This window comes from Manduca sexta, chromosome 13, assembly GCF_014839805.1.
Source record: "Manduca sexta isolate Smith_Timp_Sample1 chromosome 13, JHU_Msex_v1.0, whole genome shotgun sequence".
Classification (NCBI taxonomy): Eukaryota; Metazoa; Arthropoda; class Insecta; order Lepidoptera; family Sphingidae; genus Manduca; species Manduca sexta.
Window position 1 is genome coordinate 12,026,177 of NC_051127.1, and position 15,415 is coordinate 12,041,591.

Sequence of the window (15,415 nt, forward strand, 5' to 3'; positions counted from 1 at the left end):
TGGACAGGTTCAGGTCGTGAATGATGATGAGCAAGCCGCCGGTGGTACACATCACCATTTGCCGCGCGTCGGGTGACAGCCTGCACCTCATCAGGCTCGACGTGTGAAACACCTTCTGATACACCAGATTGTATTCGGTATACGAGTTTATGTCCCACGTGTATATGCTGCCGTCCAATCCGGAAGTCACCAGCAATTTGTCTTTTACTGAGAACTCAATGTTCTTCACCCATTTGGAGTGGCCAAGCAGTGTGCGTATTTTCTTCTTTAAGTTGCGCACATCCCACAACGCTATTGTTGTGTCGTCCGAGCATGTCGCGAACATTCGGGCGTCCAGGAATCTGTGGAAGATTAGCTTATAGTCACTTAAATAAGATGTTTATGTATTTCAAGGGAAATATTTGACTAATATATTAATTAATACTCGTATTCATTGACAGATCAAAGAGTTACAGTAGTATATTTTAGTTTAAATTTTTTTCTTACATGTTCCCTGTATAAAAATTATAAGATTACATAATTGATTTTATGGATTAAACAGAGTATTGTAAAAATAGGTATTTAGGTTCGTTGTAGTATTATCGCAACCACCAAAAAGAGGGGGTCTATGTTTGCTTATTTTCGATGACATGGTGTACACAATTCTGCTTACTTACTTACTTGAACTATGATAAAATATTTTATTTTTACAAAATGCATTGATACTTACTTAACACAATTAACACAATCTGAATGTGCATCATTGACAGATTTGAATCTTCTGATGAGTCAGAGGATCAAATATCTGTATTGATTTCTTCTCACAAGCTGCCACCAACATTGTCCTGAAATAGCATAATATGCAGTTATATTTTATTTAATACAAGTGTTTCTAGAAGCTTTTGCGTCAAAATCTTTTCAGTTCCAAAACCCCTAAATCATTATACGTAGGGCGCCATTGCCATCTAATTAAAAAAATCACGATAACAACTCCATTATTTACCATGGAAGCAAATAACAGGAATGAAATATTAATGTATGCGACAGGTCGACATGGCAATCGGTATATAATCTGAGATGCGAGGGAGGAGACACCCCGCACCCGCACATCGCCCACGTCATCTTATGCGCTGGACACAGAAAAGACGCAAGACGCGGACGGGGCGCGGACATATGTTTCTTCCGCGCCTCTTTTATACAAAATGTATAGAAACGACGCGTCACAAAATATACAGAAAAAACAGGTCGTGGACACGATACGGACACGACTCTTACTTGCCTGCGCCCTATTCTAAAACATACAGAAAGGACAGGGCACTTTTGCGAGCGCCGAAGGACGGGGGTGCGGGCGAGGTGGGGCGCGAGTGCCGACACTCGCGCGTCGTTGTCACACAAAACCTACCACGTGTCCTTGAGTAGTTGCGACGTGTTGAGAGAAGGAAGAATATTGTATATTAAATGAAAATGCGGGACGACTATGAATTGAACGTTCAATTTTGTAGTTAATTGAAAATCATCCAGTTCTCTATAATTATAATAGAACAGAGTATTGCAATTACTCTCTGTATATTAGCGAGGCACACCAGCGCTATTAACGCATCTTCATCTTCGGAAGAAGACATGTATCGTGTCAAAATCGGTGTGCTGAAAACCGTCATCTCTCGCGGCGCCTAGCATCACGCCTGTGCCTCGTCCCTTATATAGAAGGTTGAATGTTTTAAAATTGCGACGGCGCCCCGTCTGCGCCTCATCCTCGCCCACATCTTTTTCTGTGTGGCCTGCGCCTTAGTCTTAGCACTGCATGAGTCTGCATCGACCTTGGTGCAATCTATTATTCTATTATCAACATTAAATAGTTAATATGTGATGTTACATTACTAAAAAATTGCCATGTCGACCTTTCGTTTACTGTAGCCTACATTATAATACATTACATACATTATAGTCTTGTAATGTGCCAAATTTCATCTAATACCATCCAAAGTAACATAATGTCAAATTGCCCTGTATATCCCGATGGTTTGAAACCTGCCAAAACCAAAACCGTTTATATTGGTGGATATAAAAATATTATTTGTGGATGCTGTTCTTGGCGTGTGTAGTAAATAGTTATTATTTATTTATATTTTATTTATTTCATGTTATCTCAAGAAACATCTATGTTTTTTTATCTCCAAAATACTATTTTAGTTATATAAAATACATGAAACAGATTTTTTTTGTAAGAAAAGATATGGTATATTTAAAAATAGGCCAGGGCCTATTTGTGTGTCAAATATCATTCAAATCTGTTCAGTGAATTCACTAATAGCAAATAGATATCGGAACATATTCACAAGCTTATGCATTTATAGTACATTGCTTAAAGTTTTTGAAACTTGAGTTTAATAGTCACTCAAATATGAAATGGGAATAGTATATTTAAGTTAACTAATTATAAAAAAATTATATACATTTTATTAAGTATTTTAAATTTTTAACACAGACAAATTCATGTCTTTTCTGTTGCCTTAAGAAATAAAATAAATCAAGAAAACAGATATCCTAATTGCCACTAATTGGAGCAATTCTATTAAATTCATAAATAATATATTTCTCTTTGTAGACAATAATGGAACATTATACAGTAAAATAGTTCAGTTTCACTACTGTGACCTAGGTGATTGATTAATATTCATTGCGTTCATTAAAATGATTAGAACTTGTACTCAAGGTAAAGTGGAGCAAAATTTTCCTTCTAATTGAGTTCCCATATATAAAAAAATAGATCTTTGAAACATTTAAATGGCTTATAATATCTTATATTTAAACAGGATGGTGATAATACATAACAAAAAAATGTAGTACCAATAAAAATATAATAATATGTATATCATACATTTTTATGACCAAAAAATAATTTGTTATCTTTTCTACTCCATTCTATATAATAAAGAGAAGCAATTACTGTTTTTATTTTCTTTACATTGTTAATAAACAATCTAGTGTTATTTCCTGAAGTGGCCAATTGTTGCGAGCGTGCCGTGAAGCAGTCTCGTATGCAAAGTCAAGGCTGTTATTAATTAATATTTGTCCAGTTCACTTACCCGTCCGGCGAGAACTCAAGGTTGAACACGCCTCCAGTGGGCACAGTCTTGCTTCGGTCGAAATCCCAAGATGCTATGGGCTTCATGCCACAATATAAGCTCTTCGCCATGGCATCTTCAGCGCCTATAGGGGTCGGGAAGCCCATCTCCCTTTCCCTCAGCCGGTAGGGGCTGAATGCGGAATACCTCGCCATAAACACATCTCTGTTACCCATTTTTAATAATGTCTTTTATGTGTTGAATGAAATTTAAGAGTAAGATTTAAGTACTGAACATTGCTGTGAAATAAATGCAGTTAGAAATCTCCAGCTACATCTTATTTTTATTAAAAATTAAATATTTTAAAATAATGGTCACAAAACACTTCGATCATCGATTTTATGGTTTTGACAGATGTTAGAAGTGTTGCCCATGTAATGCAAGCAACAGTGTTTCCACTTATGATTTTGTTTTACCCTATATTTTATAAGAAAATACCTTTTAACGTCTATTCATACTTCTACGTTTTATATTATAAAAAACCATAGCTGCCTATACTTGCCATGGTTATCATCGTACTAGAAATCGATTGTATTTTCTTCAAAACATTGGAGCCATGAAATAAAATGAGTGCTATTTCCTGCTACAAATTTTGTTGAAAAGGTCCATTTTGCTCCATATTCCCATTAGTTCCATTATTTGAAAATATTATTCGCATTAAATTTTAAACGAATTTGCTCAACGGATTTGGATGGAATTAAGTGCGTGTTATTGTCCTGAGGAATTAAGCACATACATAAACAATCAATAATCTTCTAGACTAACTTATAGGCTACTTTTATCTCTGTAACTTCATCATGTAAGATTTGATTTTTTATCAGATATAATAGTTAAAATGGTTGATGGTAGCATCATACACATGACACTATAAGTCAGTAGTGATTTAGAATTTTTGTTTACAAAAAAGGACTCTAAACATAGAGAAAGCAGCAAGTAACACTTGTCACCAAATAATTGATATATGTGACAATCATTCCCAGTCTACTTTATGTATATAGATTGGGTTATTTATTTTATATCATAAATAATAACAATGGGTATTCACTGGGATAGAAATTTAATACCAAATCATAATATTTTACAATAATTAACTTTTCAAGTCATATTGTACTGTCCAATGCATTAATCTTAAATATAGTTTACATGCAATCTTAAAAATATGACTCCATATTAAATCCATTAAATAATGTCCATTATTTTGTTCACCAAGTATTTGGCTGCAGCAATCCACTTGGAGGATCAATGTGTCCAGTCTTCTAGTCCATGAGGATTAGGAACTGTTATAAACCTAGGCATCTTAGCAATCCATATAGCACAGAATAATCTAAATATTCCTGACATTCTTCGCAGGAATTTGTCTTGTTTCTCCACAACCCCATCTTCACTGTAAGTGTAGCCTCGTGACATATAAAATTCTTTGTCTGTTTGTCCTTCTTTCTGTGGCAGGAGCATTGGCACTAAATATGGACATGACCTATGGAAGTTTGCTTCTAAAAGTATTCCAAATTCTGGGAACTGTGACCACAAAGCAGCGGTGACTGACCAGGAAATGCTGCTTCAGGGTTGCTGGAAACTAAGAGATCACCCTGCCTAACAATTTTCTTTGCTAACAATGCTGTACAGTAAGCCAAACCCTGTGTGTGCTCAGTTGCTCTGACATAAATGTCCAAAACTTGAACTCTTTCACCCTTCAACAGTTTATAGAGTTTATCATACTTGTCCTTCATGTGTAGCCCGCTGACTGAAGACAAAGCATTCACGGGAGTGTTCACAGCCTTCTGGCAGTCAAAGCGGAACTTCTTCATCTTTACATCTTCAAGTAATCCTTTGTATTGCCCTTCATATTGATTCAGGAAGTCACTTAGATCTTTGTAATATGCATAGTTTTTAGCAGAATAAAACACTGGTCCAGATTTTTTTGCTTGTTCTGATGCTGCTTTCTGTGCTGCCGCTATTTCAGCTGCTTGTGCATCTTGAGCTGCCTTTTCTTGGGCCTGCCTAATTCTTTTCTCTTCCTCTTCCTTCTGTTTATTAGCAAGCTCCTGTTGCTTAATACTTTCAATTTCTTCTACTATCATTTTTCTTATGTTATCAAGGTTTGAAGACAAACCTTCAGCTTTCTTCACTTCCTTGTCAGTGATAGCTGCATTTTTACATAAATCCATAATAATACTAATATTTCCTACAACTGTATTAATTGATTGAATGAATTTATCACATACTTGCTTTGCTAAAGGTTCAGTATTGAGTAAATTTGTAATTTCATTGTAACATATTAATATCTTTGTGTGGCTGTCGGTAATGGAGGCAAATCTAGCGGTAGCCTTGTTTTGTTCCTCTAATATTTTGTTCATGTTATCTATTGTCTGTCTGTTTACAACAGTACAGCTCTTCTGTTCATCAAGTTTTGCCTTCTCCAGCACAAACAAGTTGTCATTCATTTGAAGTTCTTTTGGAGTTGCAGTTTTCTTGCCCTCACCTCCATTGCTCTACGCTCGCATTGCTCACTCTGTTTTTTGAAGAAGTTGCTCATGGTTTCAGCTCTTTTGCACAGTACCTTCTCAACTAAATTCCTAAACATGATTTCGGATCGTTCTTGTAGTTGCGCTTCGTATTCCTTCATTATTAGTGTGTAGCGGAGGTCGTCCTTCAACTTGTCTTCGATAAGTATATCCTCTGATATATTGTCATGTTTTGCAGGCGACTGTTGCCTGACTTCCCTAGTGAAATCTTTCTTGAGCGGACTTTTAGGGCCTATTGTAACTTCTTTGACCAGAGGGCTTATTTCAGCAGCTTTCGTTAGTGCATATATGCGTAATTTTTCGAAGCCACTGAGCGCTTCGCTTAAACTAACATTGCATATTTTACTAGGCGATTTTACAAAATCCGGTCCACTGTAGTCGTTATATGTAGTATTCAATGTGCTATTTAAACTGCTATTCATTTTTAGTGAACGGTGATAAAGTTTTATACATAACAATCAGATAATAATAATACAATAGTCAAGTTAGGTTACCTCCGTTCCAAAATAAAACGGCAATTGACGCTTGACATTAACTTGACAGTTCGTATTTCGAAATCAAGCTTTGCAAAATAGCATCGATTTTAACTTTTATGACTTTGATATATTCTTAAAAATGAGAATACACACTACATTAATTATTAATCACGTTTTGTATACAGTTCTGACTAGAATGATTATCCGTCCTTCGACTTAGAACAATTATCGTAGGTACCGTTTATATAATCTTCGGGCTATCAATTAAATACGTAAGACTAGGCAGTATGGTCGTAAGACTATAGCCTGTCCTCTAAGGATGAAGAAAAAAAAAAACAACTGCGGGCTGTCAAATTTTGGCGCCAAAACAAACAACATCTGGTTAAACTTCAAACTGACAACTGAGTAATTAATTTGTTAGACATCCAAATGTTGGGATAGTCGAAGTTTACGAGCTTTATACATAAAAATAAGTAAAATGGTACTTCAGAACTCTGGAAAGTTTAGAAAGGATAAAGAAGATCCGAGTAAAAGAGAAGCTAGTACATCTTCGGGGCCACGGTCAGTATTAACTCAGCTTTGTAAAGTTATTATTTTATTAATGTTGACAATTTGTTGTGATATTTTTATTGTTTTTCAGGGAAGAATCATCAGAAAATCGAATTCGTGTTGCCCTAGATAATGACAGAATCGACTCTAAATATGGTTTCGACAGAATACGAGACCTCAAAGAGAGGACAGGTTACCTAATAAATATGCACACGGTAAGCATTCTTGTAGCCTTATTTATTAAGTCGGTGCCCCCAGCAAAACAACGCGCTAGCTGTATTAATAGAAGACTTAGACTATATATTTTTAATTCATAATACATATAGAAAAGATAAACATATTGATATATATCATGTTATCTTTACTTTCTAAATTTTAATTTTTTTATAAAGTGTTATTAATGTCATAATGAAAATGCTATTAGAATTATTGATTCCATGCATTTTCTCCGAGAGTGCTCATAATTTACAACCAACACCATTAGGTAGACAATTCAATTCAGGTAATTTAAAATTTTCAAAATGATTTGAAAAAATATATTATTAATTTTCACCCGTTACTTGTGTGTCGTAATTGTGTGGAATGAATGCTCGAGGCTGCTAGCTTAGGGAGGGCTTTAAGACAATTTTAAAACTTTTTATTTTAGAATATTGATTTAATCAACATTTGAATTTATTGAAATTCTAAGAGGAATTTGGTAGTATATAATACTATATTTCCTTTTAGGCAGAAGTATTAGACGAGGACAAAAGACTGGTTGCAGCTATGGACTATTACTTCATAGAGATGGATGGCTCTAGATTTAAGGTGTCCCTAACATTTCAACCATACTTTTTAATCATGGCACGTAAGGAATGTGAACAGGAAGTCATACAGTATTTGTCTAAAAATATGCAGGCACCATACACAAAATTGATGTTATTGAAAAAGAGGATCTGGATTTGGTAATTGTTTTGTTACATTTTTTGATAAATAATGGATGTAGATATGCAAAAAGGATCTAGCCCACGAAATGACACTTTTGAAATAGTGAAGATTGATGTTTAAATCATATTTTTGCTCATTAATATTCTATTTTATATTTTGTTAGTAAAAAGTTCAAATTAACATATTTGATACTAAGATGTTTTTACTAATGACAAACTAATTTGGCATACTCGGCTCATTTTCAACCCTACTGTGGGATGTATCCTTTTTGCGTATCTATGTCCAATTATAGAAAGGAGATCTAGCATCATATTGACTGTTTGTCATTGCTTCTCATACTTAATCAGTTTTGTTTCGACATTTGGTTAAAAAGAAATAAAAAGATTATGGTAGTCTTGATCATTCTTTAAATACTTTGTTCATTTTAGCTCAATCATCTATCAGGGTTGAAACAAAGGTACATAAAGCTGTCATTCATGTCACAAAATGATATGATGAAAGTGAGAAGAGAGATCCTTACTGCTGTCAATAAAAACAAAGAGAGGGAGAAGAAAGATGCAATATATGCTGACTTGTTAACAAATGCTCTTACTAGTGCAGCGGCTATAGAACATGCGAAGAAAACTACTGATCACATGGAGAATGTTTTGGATATACGGTTTGTTTTTGTTACCCTAACATCAAATTTTTACTTTTACAGACTACTTGATAAAGTATGAGCTCAAGGCTGCCATGTCTTAGAAATACCATCCAAGTAATAGTATATTAAATTTCAAATATACTGGGTCCATAAAAGTAGGAAATTAGGTGGTAATCTTCAAATGTCTGAATAGATCTTCTAAAAATTGTAGCTAAGAACCATCTCAATCACATTAGCTTTCAAACAAAAAACCATCTAAATCAGCACATTTGTTCGGGAGCTACAATGCCAAAAATAGATAGAAATAAACAGACACACTTCCTCTTATAACACAAGGAGGGTTTACATTGGTGTTTGAAATAAATTACAAGATGTTTCATGCTTTGTTTGAATTTATACTAATTTGTTATTTCTTCTACACTATGATACACGCCTTATGATGTAAGAGTTAATAATGAGACTATGGTGTTATCCATAAAAATACATCATATATTAGGTATATTTGTTTTGCAGGGAACATGACGTCCCCTACCATGTAAGAGTTTCAATAGACATGCAAATATTTTGTGGCACATGGTACACAGTGAAAAGTAGGGGAACGGATACCCCCTTTTTCACGAAACGGGATGACATCATCGAAAGACCGGACCCTATAGTACTGGCTTTCGATATAGAGACAACGAAGTTGCCGTTAAAATTCCCAGACTCTCAGACTGATCAAATTATGATGATTTCATACATGATTGATGGGCAAGGATATTTGATTACGAACAGGGAAATTATATCAGTCGATGTTGAGGATTTTGAGTATACACCAAAACCGGAGTTTGAAGGGTAATTTTTTTTATTTTTCCATTGCGTCACAATCAACGTCTCGTTAAGGCTTTACTTCAATGCAAATAAAAAAATCCATAGGTGTAATTTTTTTTTAATGAGTGCGAATTCATGTCCAGGTGAGAATAGTTATGTTTTCACTGGGCTTATGGCTCGATTTCGGCACTCGGAAGTATAGCATCATCCGAGCGAGCATTGGACCGTGTCCCTAATATTGTTCATTAATACCTTCATGGTGTGTGCAAATACATTATTTGTAGTAATAATGTTTACCTTTATGATTCCAGAAACTTCATAATATTCAACGAAGCTAATGAACTGGCGTTGATCCAGAAGTTTTTTGATCACATCATGGATGTTAAGCCTCACATTTTCGTGACATATAACGGTAAATTAATTTTTTTAAGTTAATTTAATTAGAAACTCAGTAGTAACTAACTCAGTACTCCTCTCAGCAGTAGAGGAGGCCCGTGCTCAGCAGTGGGCAAGTATATAATACAGGGCTGATATTATATACTTTAATTAAGTGTATAACATTTTAATGTGTGTAAATAAATAATATTGTGTTCCATACAGGCGATTTCTTCGACTGGCCGTTTGTAGAAGCGCGCGCGGCGACTCTGGGGCTAGATATGAAGCAAGAGATAGGATTCAGTAAAGTGGCAGCTCGCGACGGGACCTACGCATGCCGTCCAGCGATGCACATGGATTGCCTGTGGTATGTAATACTTTTTTAAACCGACTTCAAAAAAGGAGGAGGTTCTCAATTCGACGTGTATGTTTTTACCCCAGAACTTAGTTATGTATTAAAAATTTATGTGAGAAATTTATAAACAGCCGTTTTCAATAAATGATCCCGATCTCAGTCTTTAATGCGATTCTGCGAATAAACCAATCAAAATAAGCCATTTGTAACCGCGACAAAAAAAACTTTTTTCTGTTTAGATCGAAAAAAGCGATGAGGATCGTTTTCAGTGGGTTATCTCGTCGTTTACAGCCGTGTATAAGAAACAATCCCAATCTCAATCTTCAAACCGATTCCGCGAATAAACCAATCAGAATGACTCATTTATATGCGTGTAAAAAAAACTTTGTTCTGATTGGTCCATTTTTGAGATAGATCGAAATAAACGATTGGGATCGTTCATTGAAAAAGGCGTTAAATGACGAGATAACTTTTCCAATAAATACGATAGCTAATTTCGATATATCTCAAAAATGGATCAATCAGAACAAAGTATTTTTAACATGCTTACAAATGGATTATTTTGATTGGTTCTGTTATAGTTATATAATGCACCCTATCCTGCCTACCTTATCCTTTCCTATCGCTTTCTCACCCTTCCCATACATAATATATAGGGTCATTTCGACATTGCGTTACTAAATGAAACCACAGGTTCGTGGTGACCTCTGCTAACACCGTGCAAAATATTATTCATAAGTAACGAATATTTACGTCAATAATCCCGATTTTAGATTTATGGTTTTTTGATCACGCTGTCTCTTAGCGCGCTTAACTAAAGCGAATGAACTACGTCACAGCTGATGATATTATTACCGAACCTATAGGGTTCAGAAGGTCAGCTCACAAATGAACTCGCAATACGTTCACTGACTTGGTTGCAGCAGTTCATTGAGTCAATAATTAATTACTAGAAAAAATATTTCGTCAATTATAAACGTTATTTTCGTTATTAAAATAGTTTTCTTACCAAAAAAGTTACCTACATAATTACTAAAGTTACAAGATTTAAATCTATTGGTATCGTATTTTTTTAGATTCTACATGATATTCCGATATTTATTTTAATTCCAACATTAATATTTCGGTTTGTCATAATATCTAAAAGAAGACTACGTAGACATTACCGAACGTCATATTATGCTTTCTGTACCATTTCTTTGCTAGATAGGTACACTATGGCAATGCGTCCGAGCCTTTGACCGAATCCGAAGAGCGCGCGATTATTCAATACAATAGTCGTACTCTTTCTCACCTAAACTCGCAGTGTTGTCAGTATAAACTTTTTACCAAAAGCTTGCTAAAACGACACAGCATTTCAAAAATTCTGATATTAGATTTATTTTATTACATGATGTTCTAACAGATTTAACACACAATTGTATTACAAAATAAAAAAGTAATGATTTATGATGAAATGATTAATGAAAAGTCTACCTAATTAAAATAATACACAGCAATATTTTAGTATTTTTGAAACATTATTTTAAGTAATAAAGTATAATAGAGATTTTGGATTCAGTCATTCATTTTCAATAGGCATACAGGGTATAAAATAAACAAGATATTGCACAATAAACAAAACTGTACCTTCAGCGCTAGTGAGATGATACGTGCTATTTTGATTGCATTGTCGCACTCAACACAGTGATGAATGCGTAGTTTATTTTTTCATAATATTTAATGGTTTTAATAATTTTATTGGTGCAAAACGGGTCACGTCCCCAGAACTCTGAAAATCGGGACGTCCCGCGCAAATCGGGACATCAGGCAACACTACTCTTGCCGCTACTTTGTGGAATTCCCTAAACTCGTGTCGCGTGTTGGTCGGTCAGGTACAAAGAAATTTAAAGTAGTCCCCTAAATGCGACCTTAATACGTATAAAATAGAGTCTATTTTTAGAAATATTTTTTGCCATTTTGAATATTTTACGATCGCGAAGTTGCATCGTTGACGCGTACGCGAAACTGAACTAATCACAATCTATTGATTATGTTTCTATCGGAGGCTGTCATTACGATTTTAATGTGGATTTATGAATTTGCGATAGGTACTGAATGGAAAAATCCAATATCATTCTGTCCGACCCGGGATTCGATTCCGTGACCTTAGCAAAGCATCCGTACTATAATACAACTGCGGCACCGAGGTAGTCACAAATTAACTGTAATAAAAATACTTTGAAGTATGAAACAACTTTTAAAGGAACAAGCAATCTACAAATCATCACTAGGTATTGGTAAACGCATTTACTATTTTGAAAAGATGTTAAGATACATATTGGGACGCCGAGCCGCGCCGCGCCGTGACGCATCCCGTCGCTCGACATTTTTACCCCAAACTATCACATTACCTAATTATCATCAATATTGTAACTTCGTTATTAATTTTCGTGTGAATTGCCAGACTTGCAGAATGATATTTTATTGTTATGAGTGTTATAAAACTAACCGTTGAACGTATTTATTATACCTACTTATCTACTAAAATGGATGAATTACCTACATTAGAATGTGTGTGTTTTGATTTAAAAGAATGAAATAACTTTAAAATTACGGAAATTATGTGTTATGTGTACCTAACTTATGCAGTTGTGGTTGTTTGATTAGTGTCGTTTGCTTATGATGATAGTTTGAGCATAGAAAATATTGTTCTAATGAAATGTGATGATTAGTGCGTGATGTTTATGTTGGCGTTGGATGTCCACCTGCAAGGTGGACAGACGACATGATAAACGTCGCGGGAACATATTGGATGCAGGCAGCTTTCGACAGGTTCGTCTGGAATCTTTAGGGGAGGCCTATGTTCAACAGTGGACTTTATGTGGCTGATGATGATAATGATGTTTAGGTATGTGTCTCTTTGTAACGTCGGCGTAGCGTCGTCGCTGCTGGTCTAATTGTTGATTCAGTGATGTGGCACGACACAAAACCCTAGGTAGTTAAAGCGCCGACATCAGCTGTTCGGTTGCGGCGCGGCGCGCGCGGTACGACGAACTACCCTTGCGCTCCGAGTGTGCATCACTTGTTCGTGTGCGTGAGCATAATTTTATCAATGACTGTGTGCGATGTTGCCGCTCCGACGAATTCTAGTATAGTAGTAGTGGCAAAAGGTGTGTAAAAATGAAATGACTATTTGAATATTTATTTTGTTTGAAAATTTTACTTTTTTGTTTTTGACTTTAGGATAGAGTAACTTATAGTAAACTGCTTCTTTCAAGATGACTTTCTCGCAGTTAAATTTAAGTCTATGGTTACAAAATGACCCTGTATACAGGCTTCCTTTGCTCCCCGCCAGTCTTCCTATCCATCACGCTAGACGGCTGTCTTTTAAACTTTATTCCCGAATTTTATTTTTTTACTAGCTGTTGCCCGCGGCTCCGCCCGCGTTATAAAGTTTTTCGGGGTAAAGTTTTCCGTTATAAAAGTCACGATATGTATTTTCTCGGGAGTCTATGTTCTTCCCAGGGTCTCAAACTGTCTCCATACCAAATTTTATCGTAATACGTTGGGTAGGTTTTGAGTTTAATACGTTCAGGCAGACAGATGCTGCGGGGGCCTTTGTTTTATAACATATTTTTTGTAGAACTTTTTAAGAGGAACAATCCCGTCATACATCATTGTGACATAACTTTAACCATTTACGCAGCGCACGCAACAGAATCTGTCAAAACTAATAAATTTTCCTCGTTTTTGCAACACGTTTCATTACTGCTCCGGTCCTATGGGTCATAGCGTGATGATATATAGCTTATAGCACTCCACGAACAAAGGGCTATCCAACACAAAACGAATTTTTCAGTTCAAACTGGCAGTTCCTGAGATTAGCCATTACTGCTCCGCTCCTATTGGTCATAGCGTGATGACATATAACTTAGAGCACTCCACAAACAAAGGGCTATTCAACACAAAAATAAGGCTATCCAACGCAAAAAGATTTTTTCAGTTTGGACTGGTAGTTCCTGAGATTAGCGCGTTCAAACAAACAAACAAACTCTTCAGCTTTATATAATAGTATAGATTCAGTATTCACGCGTGATGGCTTATTATTAGCGTATTTCATGTATAACATTGGTGTTTCTATACCGATTTCTATGATTATTTTTTATGGAATATTTAATAATGTTAACTTTTTTAATTAGGGATTACTGAGAGTGTTATAAACGTAAGAGTAGACAAATATAATGAGAAAGCTTCGAACTGCTAAGCTATCGGGAGTTACACGTGTTATTGTGAGTCAACCATAAAAGATAGACATATGCTGTCGTGGGATATTTTTACATAATTTTAAGGAGAACATTTCCGTCATACATGATTTCTGTGTAGCTTTAACCATTAAGGTAGCACACGCGACGGAAGCTTAAAAATGGAGTAACTTCTCCCGTTTTCCCAACATTTCCCTTCACTGCTCTGCTCCTATTAATTGTAGCGTGATGAAAAGTATACTATAACCAGCACAGGAGTATGACAAATAATTGTACCAAGTTTCGTTAAAATTCGTCGAGTAGTTTTTGTTTCTATAACGGTTATACAGACAGACAGACAGACAGACAAAAATTTTACTAATTGCATTTTTGGCATCAGTATCGATCCCTAATCACCCCCTGATAGTTATTTGGGAAATATATTTCATGTACAGAATTGACCTCTCTACAGATTTATTATAAGTATAGATATAGATATAGATAGATAGATAGATATAGATAAAGCCTTTGGACAAGGACTGCATAACCGTTCGTTCTCAGAATCGGATTGAAGATTGAGATTGAGATCGTTTATTGAAAATGGCGGTTAGTCCCATTATAAATGTTAACATTACAGTTGGGTTAAAAGAGATTCATACTTGCCGGTGGGTTCGCAAGGTTTGAAGGCTGTCGCTAAAGCGAAACTGAGGTATGATCCGGTGGAACTGGACCCAGAGGACATGTGCAGGATGGCTGCTGAGCAACCTCAGGTATGGAACGAAGGATTGCAGACTGAGACTTAAAATTGTGGGAGAAAATCTCAATGTCAATGTAAACTAAAAGTATAGTGTTAGTTTCAAGTAATTAGGTTGCTTAAGGTGATGGGCTCTTCAAAACGGTGCGCTGACTGTGTTTTTAAGAGCTTTCTATTCGAAATTCGAAATTTATAATATGTATAGAAAAAATCATTTCTATAGTATGTTATCTTTATTTTGGTTGTTTATAAGCCCTTGTAAGGGTCACAAAGAAAAAATGTTACCATCGTTCGACTGTCAGGTAATAAGGCCTTAGAATTGCAGACCAGAGCCTCGGATTAATCGAGGTCAAAAGAGCAGCTACAATTTGAAAACATTGCGAATTTATAAAAAAGAAATATGAAATTCATATGGCGTAGAAGTAAAGGGCGTATATCAACTACTTGAACGCACAAGATAGCTTCGCTGCCGTCATGTGACTTTGCTAAATATTATTTGTTTCAGGTGCTGTCGAATTACTCTGTGTCTGATGCTGTGGCGACGTATTATTTGTATATGAAATACGTACACCCGTTTATTTTCGCTCTGTGTACTATCATCCCTTTGGAGCCAGATGAGGTAACTTTGTTCACTAATTATATTAGCATTCGAGGGTACGGCCAAATAGCCTCCTTGCACC

The 15,415-nt window shown here is 35.5% G+C and overlaps 3 protein-coding genes across 3 annotated transcripts in view; 1 reads left to right on the forward strand and 2 right to left on the reverse strand.

The window, feature by feature from the left end:
* The window catches only part of LOC119189174 (DDB1- and CUL4-associated factor 10-like), a 13,532-nt gene extending 10,058 nt beyond the window's left edge, over window positions 1–3,474 (reverse strand). The window contains 1 exon segment of the mRNA XM_037438198.1: window positions 3,066–3,474. Coding sequence (XP_037294095.1) covers window positions 3,066–3,280 — 215 coding nt within the window. The 5' untranslated portion in view covers window positions 3,281–3,474.
* Window positions 3,475–4,343: 869 nt separating this feature from the next.
* LOC115448345 (nucleoporin Gle1) lies at window positions 4,344–6,159 on the reverse strand. The gene is given in 3 exon segments (XM_030175751.2): window positions 4,344–4,648; window positions 4,651–5,544; window positions 5,547–6,159. Coding segments are annotated over 3 exon segments (1,701 nt in total). The 5' UTR covers window positions 6,049–6,159.
* Window positions 6,160–6,580: 421 nt separating this feature from the next.
* Window positions 6,581–15,415, forward strand: part of LOC115448332 (DNA polymerase epsilon catalytic subunit 1) — a 53,522-nt gene continuing 44,687 nt past the window's right edge. Inside the window, 10 exon segments of the mRNA XM_037438096.1 lie at window positions 6,581–6,663; window positions 6,743–6,866; window positions 7,378–7,534; window positions 7,537–7,595; window positions 8,007–8,236; window positions 8,732–9,052; window positions 9,340–9,440; window positions 9,629–9,770; window positions 14,619–14,751; window positions 15,241–15,354. Coding sequence (XP_037293993.1) covers window positions 6,581–6,663; window positions 6,743–6,866; window positions 7,378–7,534; window positions 7,537–7,595; window positions 8,007–8,236; window positions 8,732–9,052; window positions 9,340–9,440; window positions 9,629–9,770; window positions 14,619–14,751; window positions 15,241–15,354 — 1,464 coding nt within the window.